Source organism: Akebia trifoliata, chromosome 9 (genome assembly GCF_017979445.1).
Source record: "Akebia trifoliata isolate Shusen 1 chromosome 9, ASM1797944v1, whole genome shotgun sequence".
NCBI lineage: Eukaryota > Viridiplantae > Streptophyta > Magnoliopsida > Ranunculales > Lardizabalaceae > Akebia > Akebia trifoliata.
The window spans coordinates 24,669,589-24,687,571 of record NC_141383.1 but is presented as its reverse complement, the minus strand read 5'-3'; the positions used below and the strand labels follow the sequence as shown (position 1 = coordinate 24,687,571).

The 17,983-nt window shown below is 34.6% G+C and overlaps 2 protein-coding genes and 1 pseudogene across 4 annotated transcripts in view; 2 read left to right on the top strand and 1 right to left on the bottom strand.

The window, feature by feature from the left end:
• LOC147394923 (HIPL1 protein-like) overlaps window positions 1–17,983 on the top strand; it is an 81,887-nt pseudogene that overhangs the window by 4,455 nt on the left and 59,449 nt on the right. The window lies entirely within an intron of this gene.
• On the bottom strand, window positions 928–6,289 carry LOC147394928 (zinc finger protein BRUTUS-like At1g18910). 2 transcript variants are annotated; one of them, XM_086453390.1, is made up of 3 exons: window positions 6,031–6,289; window positions 3,233–3,455; window positions 928–1,376 (listed from the first exon to the last, which is right to left on the bottom strand). In XM_086453390.1, the coding sequence occupies exons 1-3, from the start codon at window positions 6,277–6,279 to the stop codon at window positions 1,336–1,338; spliced, it is 513 nt and encodes a 170-aa protein (XP_086309516.1). In that variant the 5' UTR covers window positions 6,280–6,289; the 3' UTR covers window positions 928–1,335. The 2 variants fall into 2 exon arrangements, 1 of the variants encoding a protein (XP_086309516.1); XR_015181330.1 differs by lacking the exon at window positions 928–1,376 and adding an exon at window positions 1,785–2,392 and having other exon boundaries at window positions 2,505–3,455.
• Window positions 10,751–17,822, top strand: LOC147394927 (MDIS1-interacting receptor like kinase 2-like). The gene is given in 8 exon segments (XM_086454500.1): window positions 10,751–11,069; window positions 12,681–13,247; window positions 13,250–13,363; window positions 13,474–13,701; window positions 13,797–14,001; window positions 14,685–15,460; window positions 15,587–16,336; window positions 17,323–17,822. Coding segments are annotated over 5 exon segments (1,245 nt in total). The 3' UTR covers window positions 13,814–14,001; window positions 14,685–15,460; window positions 15,587–16,336; window positions 17,323–17,822.

Here is a 17,983-nt window from a genome sequence, read left to right as displayed (position 1 = left end):
TCAAATTGAATAAAAATAATAACACAGATTTCTTGGATTCATGATTTAGATCAGATTTTAAAAAAATAATAAATAAATAAAAGATTTTTTGGGGCTCTAATCTAGTGTTCAAAATTGGACGGTCACTAAGCTCCTAAACATTAATGGTTGGATGAAACCTCCTTGATGATGTGGCATACACTCAACCATTGCTTGGAGCTACAGAGGATCGACTCCCCTTCACGTGGCATTACACCTCGAGCACCATCTAAATTTATCACCAATGTATGTCCGGTACATGATTTCAAAACTCGGTTTGACATCCCATCCCATCCATTGATAAGACTAATACACCCTTATTTTTTCATTTAAAGACAAAATGTGAAAAGATATTACTGGAAAAAATGTGTTGGAGAATGCTAATGTCCCCATGATGTCTGGACCTCATGGAGGATGTTAGCATTCTCCAACACATTTTTTTTTTCAATAATGCCCTTGTCAATTGTCTTTTAATGAATAAAATAGAGGTATGTTAATCTTTTACATAATTAATATTTGTTTACATAGATTCCCAAATCATTTATTGCTAACAAGACATTTAATTTTAAAAATTAAATGCCCTTAGTATTTATTATGTAAATAAACATTAATTATGTAAAAAGATTAATTTACCCTTATCTTTTCACTAAAAGACAACATGTGGAAGGGTATTATTGAAAAAAAAAAGTGTGTTGAGAATGCTAATGTCCCTCAAGCCTATATGCCCAACTAGCAAGGGCGAGACAACTAGCCTCTTAGAGCACCATATCATCCTCTGATTACATACAATATCCAATAAACCATATAAAGAAAAATCTTTGTACATATAGGGGAGTGCTAACATCCAAAATCTCATGGGTTAGCATTCCCCAACACATTTTTTTCAATAGTACCCATCATAAAGCTTGCAGATGGAGCAGAAGTATTTTGCCATGGATAAACCATTACAGGAAATATTAGAGCATATCGGACCAATATGTTGAACTTTCAAACATTTCATGCACATCATCTTGGCAGTTGATTTCCTGAATACATATTGAAAGCAGCAAGACCCAACATGAAAAAGGAAGGGGAGGGGGGAACCAACCAAAATCATGAAAATGGGATAAAAGTAGAAATTTAATCGGGGCGACACATACTTGTCTGTTGAATGATCAACCACAACATCATGGCAATATATGCATGTAAATAACTGATTGCAACAAGCAGCGAAAAGTTTACAGTTTCTCTTGTAGTGTTTGCAACCAAAAGTTTGTTTGAGTGGATCCCGATAAGAAGGAAACTGACCAGGAATTTCTCCATCATTGCTTGTAAAAATTACTTCTTGATGAGGTTTCTGTTGCGTAACAAGCCATTGACTGAAACATTTAGGATGCTTCTGTAAATTTCCACATGTTTAATAAGCATATATATATATATAGAGGGGGCGGTTCAAGGGACATATTTAAAAAACAATGGTTTTTCAAAATATAGGTTAGAGGTTTTGGATGATCTTCCCATCATAGAGATCATCCTCACAAAAAATCAGCTCAATCCGAAACTTCTAACCCATATTTTTAAAATTTATTAATGTTACATTGTTTTTACATATGTTTTTTCATATGTCCCTTGATCCTGACCTATATATATATATATATGACATTGCACCATAGTTTAAAATATCGGAATGAATACGTTGATACGAAACATTCCTGAGTGTTTCAGAAAAGTATCAGTTTGTATCGGCCCATACCATATCAGTTCTTTCATTAACTAAAACATTCAATCGAATACGATATTTTAAACCATGTATTGCACAAAAGAAGAGTCTGACAACCCAATTTTTTTGTGATAGGGTGTTGATAATGATAATAGAAGAAGAGGAAATCAAGATGTCCTAGCAAAAAATGTATAGACATCATCGTAACCGAAGCCTTATCCCAAATATTTGGGGTATGCATCCAATGATCATACTCTGCTCCTTGTCAGAAAAGTACTCTGTAAATAAAGGCCAAAGTTAAATTTCTTCACAACGAAAATGCTTTCCCAGTGTTAATACACATTCCATACACAGCTAACAATACTTCAGCATTCTCTGATCCAATGTCACAGCAGCAACAGCAGAAATTTCAAAAGAAAACAAGAAGTGCAATTCGGAAATTTCATGAAGAATAGTGAAGGTATTATTGAAATGCGCCATTCCAATTTGTGGTCAATACGATATGAATAGCTAATGTTTTGGGATTTCCCCTTGGCTTCTAGAGCTGGGAAGGCGATTTCATCTTTGTTGTCACCGTAAGAAAGGGAAGCGCTGATGAAATTCCATGAGGAACCCAACATTTTCAGCCATCTTAGCTGATAGAAGGACGAGGTATTCTAGATCATTCATTAAGCCCTTGTGGAAGAGAAAGATGTGGTCAATTAGTTTGAGACTAGAACTGGTGTCGCTTTTCTCATAAAGAAATTTCGAGGGGAAATAATTTCTTTAAAGCCTCGGGGAAAAATACCTGTAGATTGATTTCACTGGAGTACAATGTGCTGTACTTCTCTTCCACATTGTGGGATGAAGAATCAGAAGCGCTATTGTCTGCCTAATTTGGTCGAACATCTACATCTAAAGGAAACCCGGTGTTCTCCTTGAATTTTTCAGGTATGAAAGAACATTTGTTCCTAAACATTTCTTGCAACTCTTTTCTGAATTTCTCAATGGAGTTTTTCCCAGAATACCCAATCCGGCCCACTCATGCAAGAGAGATGCAAAAGATGTGTCAGACTCAAATTCTGTACATTGAAAGGAAAGGGATCTCTTCCATCTTTCAGGTTCTGTGAAATAAGTGATAAATTGGGCCAATGTATTTGCAATTTATTGTTTTCTAAAAAGTTCGATCTTGATGATGGAAGTTCCACGGATTTAATTTAATTTTTTTTTTCACACAAAGACAAATTTATAAAATCTGCTTCTAGATGATGAACAAGGTCCAATAGAACTATAGGATGCAAATTTACTAATGATTAAATAAACCTATCCCAATACTGGAAGATCACTAGTAATCAAGCTATAAATAATAGTATGTTGTCAACAAGGTCATTGTTTGTGCCTATTGAGTGGATCTTGTTTCTACAACCAAAATTATTGCAAATTTAAATATTGCACTACCTCTACATCTACAGATTAAAAATAAAAGTATGAAACTAAAACATATTAAGCGGAGTTAGATAAAAAAATGACTCCAACCTGCTCTTCTTCTTTGAGCATATATATGCTCACAAATTGATGTCTCAATAGTTTTAGTACAAAAAACAAGTTCTTGAAATGGTTTGAAAAGATTTCCATCATCCTCCAACAAGACATTCAAGCTCTGAAAAAACAAATCGAAGAGGTTGTCTATGCTCCTATGTTCAAAAGAATATGTACACGCAACATTTCCGACCTGTAGGTCCAGCACTTGAAAGATAACCTGCAGAAACATGTAAGATTAAATTATGGAACCATAAATAGTACACAACGCAAACTTATCAACTTCGAAAGAAAGATCCAAAAATAACATAGAAAGTATAAACTGTTAAGAGGACACGATGTTTAGTCTCTTAGTAGGAATTTACAAGCAATGTACATATTAAGTGATTATTTCCATCTTAGCTTTCTCACCACACCATTTAGTTCCTGCTAATATGTGCATTTTGTCACTCGTAATATCTATTGAGAGATAGACAGATTCAAATACTCCTTCTCTGCTTGCAGTTACAATCAGAGGGACATACGTTAACAATAACTCACATTCGAGTCAAAAAAAAAACCCTATAATCATACAAGAACCACCAATTAGATTCTTAATGCAGAACCTTTGTTGTGAAGGTCAATTGATTGACTTTTAACTAGTATACAAGGGGGAGCAACTCTGGTAGTTATATCCCACACTTGGCATTTATTGCATAAATTATTGTTTATATCAATCCTAACGACCTAATTTCAACTTTCCATCTTAGACCTCATAGATTGTGCCCGAGTAATAACGCGTATAATTTGAAATAATTAATAGTTACAAATCTGAAAGTAAAAAAATATAAAAAGGTAGAAAGCTAATATAGTTTAGAGAACTTTTACTGCACACCAACTTTTCATTTATCACACATCAATCATACAATTAAATAGATGTCAGAGAGATTGGACAACCGTTCTTTTCTTCTTCATTTTTACAATCCACCAATGCCTTATACATCAAACCCAAAACCAATGAGGGGTAAAGAGCAAGAAAGGTTGTGGAAAAGAATGAAGGAGAGAGATGGAGTGGAAAGAAAGAGAGAGAAATGGAGATAGTGAGAAGGAGCGAAAGATAGGTTGTGGGAGAGAACGAGAAAACTAAGAGATAAGAGGTTAAAGTTTTTCTTTGAAGAACAATAAACATAATAAAAGCATACTTTAGTGAGAGAAAAATAGAGAAATGGTGGGGAAACATGGAGAACTGGAAAGGGTTCTCATTGAAGAAGAAAAAGAAATCCTAGAAAAACAAGAAATTGGGTTTTGAAATGTTCTGAGGGATAAAAAGAGAGAAGGGGGACATAAAGAAACGGTTTCCTTTGAATTTGAAGAAATCCTAGAAGAAGAAGATAATGGGTTCAAAGTACAAGAAAGAGAGACGGGTAAGTGGAACAGGCAGTGAATCTGGTGTCCAAACAGTATTCTCCGATCGGGTTGAGGTGGATTGATTTTAGATAACTGTTTAAGAAGTAACATTTTTCTTAGTTAAGATTTATCTCCCTTGAAAACAAAGGATCTTCTTCTTCTAGGGTTTCTCCTTCAAATAAAATCCTATAAAAAAAATAGATTGGAAAATTGTGAAGGTGCCAGCTAGCTTAATTGGTAAAGTCCTTGGGTGATGATACCGGAAACATGGGTTCAAATCCTGCCAGCACCAAGTTATTGAAAAAATAAAAATTTGGGAGATAGAGATATTCAGTGTTCATTTAACTTATTTAGTATATGTTATTAATTAGCGTCCTATATTGAAAAGTTGATGCGGAAATCATGGTTTAAAGTAGGGTTCTCAATGTATGAGAGCGAACCCAAAATCCGATCTAATAACTTTGGGTCCTATATTGAAAAGTTGATGCGGAAATCATGGTTTAAAGTAGGGTTCTCAATGTATGAGAGCGAACCCAAAATCCGATCTAATAACTTTGGGTCTGGATCGAGTATTTAGATTCTAATAACAATTCAATTTGATAAAATTTTAATTTGACATCTTATCAGACCGATTTTAGATCAACCATGTCCCGATCCAATAGAGACTTGATTTGATAAAATGCGAGAAAGTAAACAACTATATTATATGTTTTGTTTAAATATATAAAGTGTATTTACATTTTTTATATCAAATCGGGTTTGGTCTAATTTGGACCCAATCCAATTGTTATTTGACCCTAACATTGAGATCTGATAAAAACCAGTCCGATAAGAGTGTGATTTAATGCATATCGGATTGGTTTGATCTGATCCTTACCAGATTGGTCCCAACTCCCCCATTCGACACCAATCCAATTCAAACCCGATCCATTGACCACCTTAATTTAAAAATAGCATCTCAAAATGTTTCGACCAAGACATTTCAGTTCCATCCGATTTAGGGCTGGCAATGGGTCGGATTTAACCTAGTATCCAATCCAATCCGAAAGAATAGGATTTAGATATAGAATTTCGATTTTTGGATTGGATTCGGATTGCAATTTAAAGATTCGATAAAATTCAGGATCAACTTCGAATTAACGTCAACGTGATCCAATAAACATTTTAACCTCTCGTCCTTCTCTATCTTTGTTTAAAGAAAAAAAAAAAAAAAAGATATCATCCCCTAAAACCCATCGTCTTTAACCTCCTCCACCTCGAATTATCAAATCAAATAACTATTAAAACTATTTTACTAACTAAATTGGGTTAGAAACAAATAAAAAACTAATAACAAATTTCCAAACATCAACACAACTAATCAAAAACAAAACTAAATAAAATTTAACTAATCAAACAAACAAACAAACCTCATCCTCGGCAGCGCAGTGATACTTGTAAGCGAGTTTTAGGAATTGAAATCGGCGAAGAAGATCGAGAATTAGGTCACGTCCAAGGGATCCAATCTCTAATGACGAAGAAGTGAGTGAGTGTAGAGCCGCGAGTTCGGCGCGTAAAGCTTTCTGGAACGAAACCAATAGAAGAATCGGTGCATCGATGATTCGAAAACTGGAGAGAGGGCCCACCACCACCACCACCTTCTCCTTCTCCTTCTCCATCTCCAAGGAACATTTTATTTAGCTCCAAATTTAAAGGTGGGGGCATTTGTGAGATCCAAATTTATTTAGCTCCTTGTTTAAAATGTTAATTTTGTAATTTGAAAACTAACAACAAGGTATTATATTCTATTAATTGGTTGACAGATATTTCTATTTTATTCATTGGTGAAATTCAAAATTCATAGTTTTCCATCTCATCTGTCTTTTTAAAGAGCTTCAAGCACAACTTTGATTGTATCTTTAGATATTGTAAGTATCTATACTAAAGTTGAATGGATATATTTTCGTAAAGTGTTTAATGGATTATACAGTATATTTGACGACTTTTATTATTGAATATATATATGTTATTATTTATAATTTTATTTTCATATACTTAGTTCGACTCCTGCAAATGAACTTTTATGGGTCCAACGCCCATGCTTTTGGAATGTAAAATTTGATAGATTTTTACCCCCTATCTATGAATTAAGATATATTCGATTTTTTCACCCAATTTTCAACCTAACATTATTTAACCTTCAAATTGTAAGAGTAAGATACGATTTTTGAAGATAAAAAAAATGATATGAATTTTAAATCAATGCCTTTTTAAAAGAGTTTTTTTGGATATATTTAAATAATGAATAATGCTTAAGTGCCTGGGACTGGAACCTCATATGGCACTTCTTGACGAGAAAGTGACAAAGTGTATGGGAACCATATATGCTTTCATCGAGATACGAGTTAAAAAGCATTCATGGTTTCTATCCACTTTCACGTCAAGAAGTGCGATATGAGGTTCTAGCTTGAAGATGACTGATTTTTGAGAACTTGAAGATGATTGATTCTTGGGAGAAAATTTAGCTAAGGAGTTATTTTTGAGTCGTGTTGGAGTAACATTGAAATGTGCATTGATTCTCACATTGTTGATGTGAAGGTTCAAGCATAATCATAGATTCTTTTCACTTGTATCTCGATGAAAAGCATTTATGATTTCATACATACATCCACGTTAGCGATGTGAGAATCGATGTACATTTTAATTTTACTTCAACATTTTCCATTTTTTTATTAGAGGTTGAAGCCAAGGGTATTTTAGGTCAGTATATAAAAAAATTGCATAGGAGACCAAGGTCAAAGGGTCACATCAACAGTTTGAAAACACCAGGAGTATCTCTAATATTCATTAAAGGATGGAGGGGCATGTCTAAATAGCCCTAAAACGATTGTCGGCATATTCCATGCTGGTCGTGTGTTGTCGTCACGTGCAAATCGTGGTCAACGAAGAGGCGATTTGAATTTGTTGTACTTACCATATACAAGGTGCGACCTGCGCGTGTGTACTTCTCGTGGCCGACACGAGCAAGTTTTGGTCAATGAACCCCAATTACACTTCCATCAATTATTCGATATCGTACGGCTATTAAAAAGTAATCGTTTATAAAATTGTAGCCATCACATATCACGAGAGATGACTTTTGACAAAGAATTTTGCATCTACAAGAAAAATGTATAGATAATGGTTTTGATCTTTTCATAAATATTTTTTAGAAGGAACTTAATTGTAATTGGTTAAGATAGTTTTTAGTAGGGGTGCTACTTGGTCCGATCCAAACTGAGAATCGAATCAAACCGATAGCTTTGGGGTGGTTTGGTTTGATTTGAAACAAGTTGCAGTTCGATTTCGAATTACGAAAATGGAGAACCGATCAATTTGATTCGATTTTAGGATCAAGCTTGTATAGAACCAAACCAAATCGAGAATCGAATCTATGCAATACATAAATATATATATATATATATATTATTTTAAGAGTTAGTACATAGATTAGTGATCTTTTATGGATAAACTAATGATTTTTCATGGATAGATTTGTGATTTATTATATGAAATTTTATATTTATTTTTTCATTAAAAAATATTACTTATAATTTATAAAATATTTGCAATCCGTGGAACCAAACCGACTTTAATTTGATTTGGGTCCAATGGAGTTTGGTTCAGTTCTGGTTTTTATTTAGTAGAATCAACCTATGTCGGTTCGATTCCAATATTTCCTCAAATCGAATCAAGTTGCATCCCTAGTTTTTACAACTTCTTCTGTATACTAAGTGCCGCTCTAAACAGACTTCGTAAATAATTAAAGAATTAACACACATCTTTGGGTGTTGTTAGCAAAAGTTGTCCCGTAGCAATAGAAATTCTAAAAGAAGACAATCAAATACACTCAATTGATGTATGATGTGCATAGAATCATAGAACTTTTCCTGAAAAAATGTATGATTTGTTTTTTTAGTCAGTTTATTATTATTCATATATGGGAAAATTATGAAAAAAATCCAAAAAAAAAAAATATATATATTTATCAAAAATAATTTAATTTTTTAAAAATTAGAGAAAAGATACAAATTCGGTCATTGAAAGACCGATTTTTCTCTCTCTTCATTTTTTTAAAATATCAGTCGCTGAAAAACCGATTTTTCTCTCTCTTCATTTCTCTCATCTTTCTCTCTCCTCAATATTTTAAAAAAATCGAATTTTTTTTTAAATACCGATTATTGAAAGATCGATTTTTGGGGGTATCCAAAATTATTCAGCTAAGGTAATTTTTATTATTTTATTATTTTATTATTTTTTATTATTATTATTTACCTCAGCCGAATAATTTCGGATACCCCCAAAAATCGGTCTTTCAATGATTGGTATTTGAAAAAAAATTCAATTTTTTTTAAATGTAGAGGAGAGAGAAGTGAAGAGAGAGAAAAATCGGTCTTTCAATGATTGGTATTTAAAAAAAAAATCGATTTTTTTTAAATGTAGAGGAGGGAGAAAGAAGAGAGAGAAGTGAAGAGAGAGAAAAACCGGTCTTTCAATAACCGGATTTGTATCTTTTTTCTAATTTTTTTAAAATTAGATTGTTTTTGATAAATAATTTTTTTTTTTTTTTTGGATTATTTTCATAATTTTCCCTTCAAATATTAATGCATAACGACTTAAATGCCCTCATCTTCAATCTATACACTAAAATTTTGTATCATTATTATTATTATTAGGGGGTCAAGGTCGGGATCGGGATGAGGGGGGAGATGAGACTAGTCCCTACTCCCACTGCTATCGTCGCCTAGTAAGCCAGCGGGCCATGAATCCAATGGGAATCCCAAAAGTAAACTCAGGCCTAGGTCAACATTGAGTGGAGGAGACGACCTTTATGTTGTGTTGGCAAAACTAACTTCCTAGATCGCCGACAAAGAAAAGTGGGGACTAGGGTTGAGGCATAGTGTAGTCTTAAAAAGTGAGACAAAATAGGCAAGCATGTGAGATTTAGAGTCTGAGCCAATTGGTTACACAAGAATTATTAAAGTTATTAAATTAGTATTAGCGGCTGATTCCAAGATTTCATGGGATGCAAGTTTTACCATTGAGTCAACCCCATAGGGTACCAAGATTTTTCTTTCAAAATCATTCATCTTCATTCTCTTGTGATTTTTCTCACCAAAAATCAGCCCATTCCAAAACTTCTAACCCATGAAAGACAAAAATGGTTGGGTGCTGAACATTTCCCATGTATATATTTAAAATTTTCAATATTATCTTGAATCCACTACTTTCAATCTTCTCTGAACCTTTTGAGAAAATCCTAGATTTTCTACTCAAAATTCAATTATTTTTTACACCCAAAGTCTTATTTGATTTTTTTTTCAAAGTCAGTCATCTTCAATCCAACCTTTTAATATATTTAACATTATCTCGGTCCATTGTTTTAAATCTAACTTAAATCATTTATACAAAATCTTAGATTTATCTATTCAAAATTACATCTTTTTTTACTTACCCAAAAATCACATCTTGTGTCGAGATTTGAAGGTTGTAGTAGATATAATCTTAAATTAAAGATGACTAATTTTATAGATTTTAAGTCAAGGATTGAAGATAATTATATTTGAAGAAAGACAAAAAAAAAAAAAAAAAGAGACAAAAAAGAAAGATTTTTGACTACAGGTTGAAGACGATGATACTAAAGTCATTACAATTAAATTAAGAATCGTGATAAACTAACTACCCCACGTGACACACTCAATCGACTCTCCTGACATGACAAGTTTGAGAACCATAGATCTATGCGTCTCGGGATACAAAACTACACTTTCCCATATAAATGTGTATCCCGATGCATTCCTGAACTTATCACGTCAGGAGAGTCGATTGAGTGTGCCAAGTGGGGTAGTCAGACTATCACAATTCTTAATTTAATGTATGAATAGACTTCATGTGAAGAAAGAAATTGGTTGGGTCATTTGTTCCTGAAACTGCAACTAATATGTCCGCCTTTTTTTTGTAGAATTGACTTGGGCTTGGGCCTGAGTCTGAAGACATCAATATGGGACCAAAACAAGCATTTATTTTTCAGTAAAATTCTACGAATAAGGTTCCAATCTACCAAATCAAGAAGTCCGATATGAGGTTCCTATCCACGAAAAAACCGTGAACATGTGTAAATCCTGTCCATGTGGACCCTCCACCCAACAGCACAACATGGCCTTTATTCAGAATTATTTCTTCCTTGCATTGTTAGTTCTATGGGTTCTGTTAGTTTCTTGCAAAAGCAGAGAAGCAACTACATTTGAATCAGAAACTGAAGCTCTCCTTAAATGGAAAGCAAGTCTCCAAAGTCAAGCTGTTTTAAGTTCATGGACAATACATCATAACAACAGTACTACTGCGTCAAGCCCATGCAAATGGCTCGGGATAGCTTGTAACAAGGCTGGAAGCGTAACTGCAATAAACCTTTCGAACATGGGTTTACAAGGTAAGCTTGACCACTTAAATTTCTCTTTTTTCCCAAATCTTGTCCATCTAAATCTAAATGAGAACAAACTCACGGGTACCATCCCAACGCATATTGGTACACTTATCATTGTCTACCTTTCTCGAAATTCTCTCTTTGGACGAATCCGTTCTAACATTGCTACTTTGAGTAACTTAGTGGAATTGGACCTTTCTCAAAATTCTCTTTCTGGACCAATCCCTCCAAACATTGGTGCTTTAAGGAACTTAGTCTTTTTGAACCTCTCTAAAAATCAATTATCCGGTCCCATCCCCCCATCTTTTGGTAATTTGAGCAAGCTCACCAAGCTATTGCTTGCTCAAAATTCTCTCTCTAGGCCAATCCCTCCTAACATTGGTACTTTGAGGAATTTAGTCAATTTGCGCCTTTTTGAAAATCGATTAATTGGTTCCTTCCCCTCATCGTTTAGTAATTTGAGCAAGCTCACTATATTAGCCCTCTCTACGAATTTTCTCTCTGGGCCAATCCGTCCTAACATTGGTGCTTTAAGGAACTTAGTGACTTTGAACCTTTTTCAAAATCGATTACCTGGTTCATTACCTCAAGATATTGGAAATCTTTCATCTCTCTCTTTTCTCTCTGTCTTATAACAACTTGTCGGGCTACTTACCACAACAAGTGTGTAAAATCGGGTCATTAAAAAATTTCACTGCAAATGACAACTACTCATCGGTCCGATTCCAAAAAGCTTGGTAAATTGCACAAGCTTATTTCGAGTTCGACTTGAGAGGAACCAACTCGATGGAAGTTTATCCCTAGACTTTAGATTGTATCCAAATTTGAATTATATCGATTTGAGTTACAACAGATTGTTGGGTGTTCTCTCACCAAATTGGGGAGAATGCCAAAATCTGACAGCTTTGAAAATCCATGGTAACAGGATCAGTGGTAGGATACCAAAGGAATTAGGCAAATTAACTCAATTACATGTACTCGACCTTTGCTCAAACCAACTTGTAGGGGAGATACCAAGGGAGTTGAGTAGGTTGTCTATTATGTTCAAATTGAGCCTAAATGATAACCAACTTTCGGGCGAAGTACCATTGCAAATCGGAAGATTATCCAATTTGGAGTTCCTGGACCTCTCAATGAATAAGCTAAGTGGAAAGATTCTAGAGCAATTGGGCAATTACTCGAAATTGAGGTTTTTGAGTTTGAGCAAAAATAATTTCACAGGAAACATCCCATATCAGATTGGCAATCTGAGAGCCTTACAGGAGTTACTAGACCTTAGTCTAAATTCACTCACTGGGAAGATATCACCACAATTGGGAAATCTGATTATGTTAGTAAGCTTGAATCTTTCCCATAATAAACTCGTTGGTTCCATTCCTCCTTCCTTAAGTGTTATGGTTAGTTTGTTGTCGTTATCCATCGATTTTTCAAATAATGCGTTAGAGGGTCCTCCTCTTGCTAGCAAAGCTTTTCGAAACGCTTCACCTAAGGCATTCAGTAATAATAAAGGTTTATGCAGTGAATTTGATTCCTTGCTGCCTTGCAATCGATTTAGAAATATGGGTGCTTGAAAAAATATACACAAATTACTTGTCGTCATTGTTTGCTCAATCCTAGGCACATTGGTTCTTATTCTAGTCGGAGTCTTCTATCTTTTTCGTGGACGGATAAATCTGAGAAGGATAAAGAAGACGGATATTGCATTAAGAAGTGGGGATATATTTGCAATATGGAATTATGATGGAAAGGTTGTATACGAAGAGATAATCGAAGCCACAGAAGATTTCGATGACAAACATTGTATCGGGGTGGGAGGACATGGACGAGTTTACAAGGCAGAGTTATCAAGGCATGTTTTAGCTATAAAGAAGCTTTGTACGCAGGAAGACGAGGAGTTAGACGATATGAAGTGTTTTGCGAATGAAATACGAGTATTAACAGAAATTCGACATCGAAACATTGTGAAACTTTACGGGTTTTGCTCTCACAAACGACACACGTTTTTGGTTTGCAAATATATGGAAAGCAGTAGCCTAGATAAAATTCTATGCAATGAGGGAAGAGCAATGGAATTAGATTGGGGTAAGAGAGTGAATATCATCAATGGTGTGGCTCGTGCTATATCTTACATGCATCATGACTGCACTCCGCCTATCATTCATCGAGACATATCAAGCAAAAACATTTATTGGATTCGGAACTTGAGGCTTGTGTCTCTGATTTTGGCATTGCTAGGCTTTTAAAGCTCGAATCATCATTATGGATTACAGTTGCAGGCACATATGGTTATATCGCTCCAGGCAAGTTTCTACTACAAACTCTTTATACTTCTTTATTGTGAAATTTTCAAAGTTCAAATTAAACAACCTTTTTTATTTCAGCTTAAATACATTTGTTTTTTTGGGTGCAGAGCTTGCAAGCACAATGGTTGTGGCTGAAAAATGTGATGTTTATAGCTTTGGAGTATTGGCTATAGAAGTGATCATGGGGAGGCATCCCGGGGAACTTATCTCGTCTTTATGGTCTACAAGTGATGCAACAATAATGCTAAAAGATGTGTTAGATCCGCGACTTTCACCTCCTACTGATCGACGGATTGAAGAAAAAATTGTCTCTTTCTTGATGCTGGCTCTTACTTGTATTAATTCTAATCCACAATCTCCGCCAACCATGCGTTCAGTGTCTCAGAATCTACTTTCTATGAACTAAATTTTTCAAATTTTCTTTCACCAGTTGAATCAGCCAAATAATTGATCACCAAATAGTGTTCAATGGGAAGAAACATTCACCCACTCAACTCGGTCCCTGGGTCCTTTATTAAACACAATTTAGTTGTGTCGGGTATCAAGTTGATCCAACCCAATCCAGTATCAAATTGACAATTGTGAAGCATCTCCATCTTCGTTCTGGAATTTTTTGACAAAGTCATCATGAGCAGGTAACTTATCATCTCTATCTATATATTTGGGATATTTACAAAAAATTGATCAACATTTAATTACCAAAATATGGACAATAACGAATTCGGAGGTTTTTAAAGTGACTATTTTTAAACCTGCGAAATGGGCACTTTAAAACCATCGAATTCGTTTCCATTCAACTTGATCATACACGTTTTGGTAATTAAAAGTGACTTCAAACTTTCAAATAAATGGAGTTATATATAGACGGAAAACTTAAGAGGTCTATAAAACCAATAATAAAATAATCCTAATTCGACTAGTGTGTAAGCGCAATGCAACTCTACAAGTGTTAGAACATGTCAATGAACATCACTACAAGAGTGCTAGAGACTTAACTCTTCTCTTTATCGAATCTCGAGATCATGATTCAAGGTTTACGTACTCTTATCTCATTGAAATTGTTTAAATGGTACATAGATGTTTAATAAGTTGGTTATCGTCTTTCCAAAGAAAATCTGTTAGTTCTTTGTTTATGTCGCCTTTGGGAAGAATGGTAATCCATCATGAATGTGAGGTTAATAGGTAGCCTAATATGCTAAATGTTTCCCCTATCAAAGAATTACTCTTGTTTTTTATGCATTTTTATTCGTTCGACAACTTTTCTTATTTGCTAATTTTTTAGATTTACATATTTTGTAACGATGCGATCAATTCTCAGCAGAGCTATTTACAATACCTACATTACGGGCAGTTCACATTCTATGCAACTCCACTGTTTCATCAAATTCTACTGATTCCAACAGTATAGCTAACAACTTTTGTACAAAAGTTTGGGATACATGCCAAAATGTTTCTATATTGAATTCCCCATTTGCGCCTTCATTGCAAGGAAGAACTGGCGTGCCACTTAATTCCACTTTATCCATACTTACCGATCTTTGGCAATCAAAAACTGATTTCTGCGAAGAATTTGGTGGATCTTCCGTTGATGAATCTGTTTGTTTTGATGGTGAGGAAGTTACGCTAAATAATAATGTAACTCAAAGTCCTCCAAATGGTCTCTGCCTTGAGAAAGTTGGAAATGGTTCTTACCTTAATATGGTTGCTCATCCTGATGGGTCCAATTATATCTTCGTGTCTAATCAACAAGGACAGATATGGTTGGCAACCGTTCCTGACTTGGTATCTTGAGGAACATTGGGTCTTGATGAATCCAATCCCTTGTTGGATATAACCAATGAAGTACATTTTGATACTCTATTTGGGATTATGGGATTGGCTTTTCATCCCAATTTTGCACGTGATGGCTGTTTCTTTGTTTCGTTCAATTGTGATAGGGCCCAATCGCCACTATGTACTGGAAGATGTTCTTGTAATTCGGACGTTAATTGTGATCCTTCAAAACTTTCTTCTGATGATGGAGCACAACTATGTCGGTACCAAAGTGTTCTCGCAGAGTTTACCGCTAATGGTACCGCAACACAGGCTTCATTGGTACACATTTGCACATTTTTTATTAAATATCTACAAATATTCTCATTGAAGGATTCTAATCTAATCCTTCCTTCATATGTTTTATAGAGGTGAGAAGGATATTTACGATGTGTCTTCCATTTACAGGTCATCATGCAGGGCAGATTCTCTTTGGACCTGAAGATGGGTATTTATATTTTATGATGGGTGATGGTGGAAGTAAGGGTGATCCTTATAATTTTTCCCAAAACAAGAAATCCTTGCTTGGAAAGATTATGAGGTTGGACATAGATAACATACCTAGTGAGTATTACTTAGTAAGTTTATTTTTGTTCTTTGTTGTCAAAACTATCAATTTCTTTAGACATATTTTGTTGCATTTGGATATAGTTTTCTAAGATGCCTAGCTACGGATGCCGATAATAACAAGAAGATTATGTAAAAATTCACTCGTAATCTCACCTATCAAATTACATTGTTGGAGAATCAACCATGAGTAGAGTTACTATTGCTTGAAGAAACATCACCAAAAATGGAACTTTAATGGAACAATTCGCAGGGAAGGAATGAAAGTGCTGCCAATGAACCACTGGAAAGTCCATCTTTTATTTCTTTAATTTCATTCCTTGTAGTAAGTTGGAATTGTATGCTTATTACTTACTTAACTTATCATTTATAATCCTTTTTTGTGTTCCATCCTTGTCATGTATATCTTCAGGTGCCAGTGAAATAGATGACCTTGGTCTATGGGGAAACTATTCGATCCCAAGTGATAATCCTTTTTTCGATGATAAGGACTTGCAGCTAGAAATTTGGGCCCTCAGGTTGAGAAATCCATGGCGTTGTAGTTTTGATTCTGAAAGACCTTCATACTTTCTATGCGCAAATGTTGGCCAGGTTCGAGGTTACTTAGAAATTAGTTTTCTTTTGACGCATCTTAATCTTTTTCTATGTATTTTTCTGTGACAGTCTAGGGATCTCAATCTATAGTTTCCAGTCAAATTCTTCTTGGTGATTTTCTATTTTAGAAATAATTTTGGCACTTGGGTTGTGAATGATTTTTGTGTATTTCTTGTGACCTGTAGAGCATGTTAATCTGATAGTTTCGACTATCATACCAATAGGCATTTCTTTTGATATATTGCAATGCAAATTTGAGATCATGGGTTCAAGTACTTAATAGTTTAAGTTATTCAAGGATTTGGTAGTGCTCGGCTATGGAAAGTAGAATCCTCATTATAAAATTTGTTTGATCCTTACGCTTGTTAGTCTTATAGGAGAAACATGAAGAAGTTGATATAATCACTAAGGGTGGAAATTATGGTTGGCGTGTTTATGAGGGCTACACTCTTTACACAACTCTAGACTCTCCTGGAGGAAATACATCTGCCAACTCCATAAACGCTATCCCTCCTGTAATGGGATACAGCCATTCTGATGTAAATAAGAACGTAGGATCAGCATCGATAACAGGTGGTTATTTCTATTGGTCCATGACTGACCCAATGCATGTATGGAAGATAAGTCAAGCTCCATCACTTACTTAATATTCAAATCTTAGCAAAAGGTAATTTTATGTGTGTGTGTGTGTGGGTTGGGGGGGGTAAACGATTTTCAAAGCCTCTTGAATAGATTATGTTTTTTTTTTTTTTTTCAAATGAAAGTCATTCAACAAAAAATATTACATGATTGAATGTATATATTCCTCTATACATTATTGAATGTATATTTTCCTCTATTCCCCATGACCCTCTTATATTCATAATTCTTTCCCTCTCAAAGAGATTGGTCCCTTGGAGTAGTTGGTTGGTTAACATATATAGACTTGAATCAACTTATTAATTAATTGTCTCATATATGGATTTCTTTGTACTTGTATGCAGATTTGTACGCTTATGATCTATGGGCAGGTGATGAGAACCCAAAAAACAGCGGGAACTTCACTTCTACAAAGATTCCTTTCAATTGTGTGGTTGACTCACCGATCAAATGTGATTCAATGCCGGGAAGTCCTCTCCCTTCTTTGGGTTACATGTACTCATTTGGAGAAGATAATTGAAAGGACATTTTTCTCTTAACAAGTAGTGGTGTATACAGAGTCGTTCCTCCAAGTCGATGCAATTATACTTGCTCCAACCAAAATGTTACGGCATGTGGGAACCATTTGAACCATCTGGGAACTTGTGTTCCTATACTTGCTCCAACGAAAATGTTTCTTTGTTGTTTTTACTAGGTTTTATGTTGTAAGATACAATTGATGTTGTTATCTAAGAGTCTACAGAGAGGAGAGTTTTTTTTTTTTTTTAGAGAGTTGTTGTAATGAGGTGGTTGATTTGTTTGGTTGAGACTTGAGACTATGGACCCCTTTGTAATTTTATTAGAATTTCTAAAGTTAATTAGCTCTGTTTGATTATAAGTGCATTGTATCCAAAGATTGCTACCTTTCTATCTGCCTTCTTCTACAAAATATTATTAGTTCTTATTTAGATCTATAGTTCCCCAAACTAGCTCATTCAAGTTGAGTCATTCGATCTATTCTACAGT

What these genes read in the sequence shown, in the direction of transcription:
- LOC147394928 (XM_086453390.1), bottom strand. Translation starts at nt 6,279, where the DNA reads ATGGAGAAGGAGAAGGAGAAGGTGGTGGTGGTGGTGGGCCCTCTCTCC. An exon ending in ACTGCGCTGCCGAGGATGAG is followed by an intron (nt 3,456 to 6,030) that starts GTTTGTTTGTTT and finishes ATGTTTCTGCAG; the next exon opens with GTTATCTTTCAAGTGCTGGA. An exon ending in TGCTCAAAGAAGAAGAGCAG is followed by an intron (nt 1,377 to 3,232) that starts GTTGGAGTCATT and finishes TAAATGTTTCAG; the next exon opens with TCAATGGCTTGTTACGCAAC.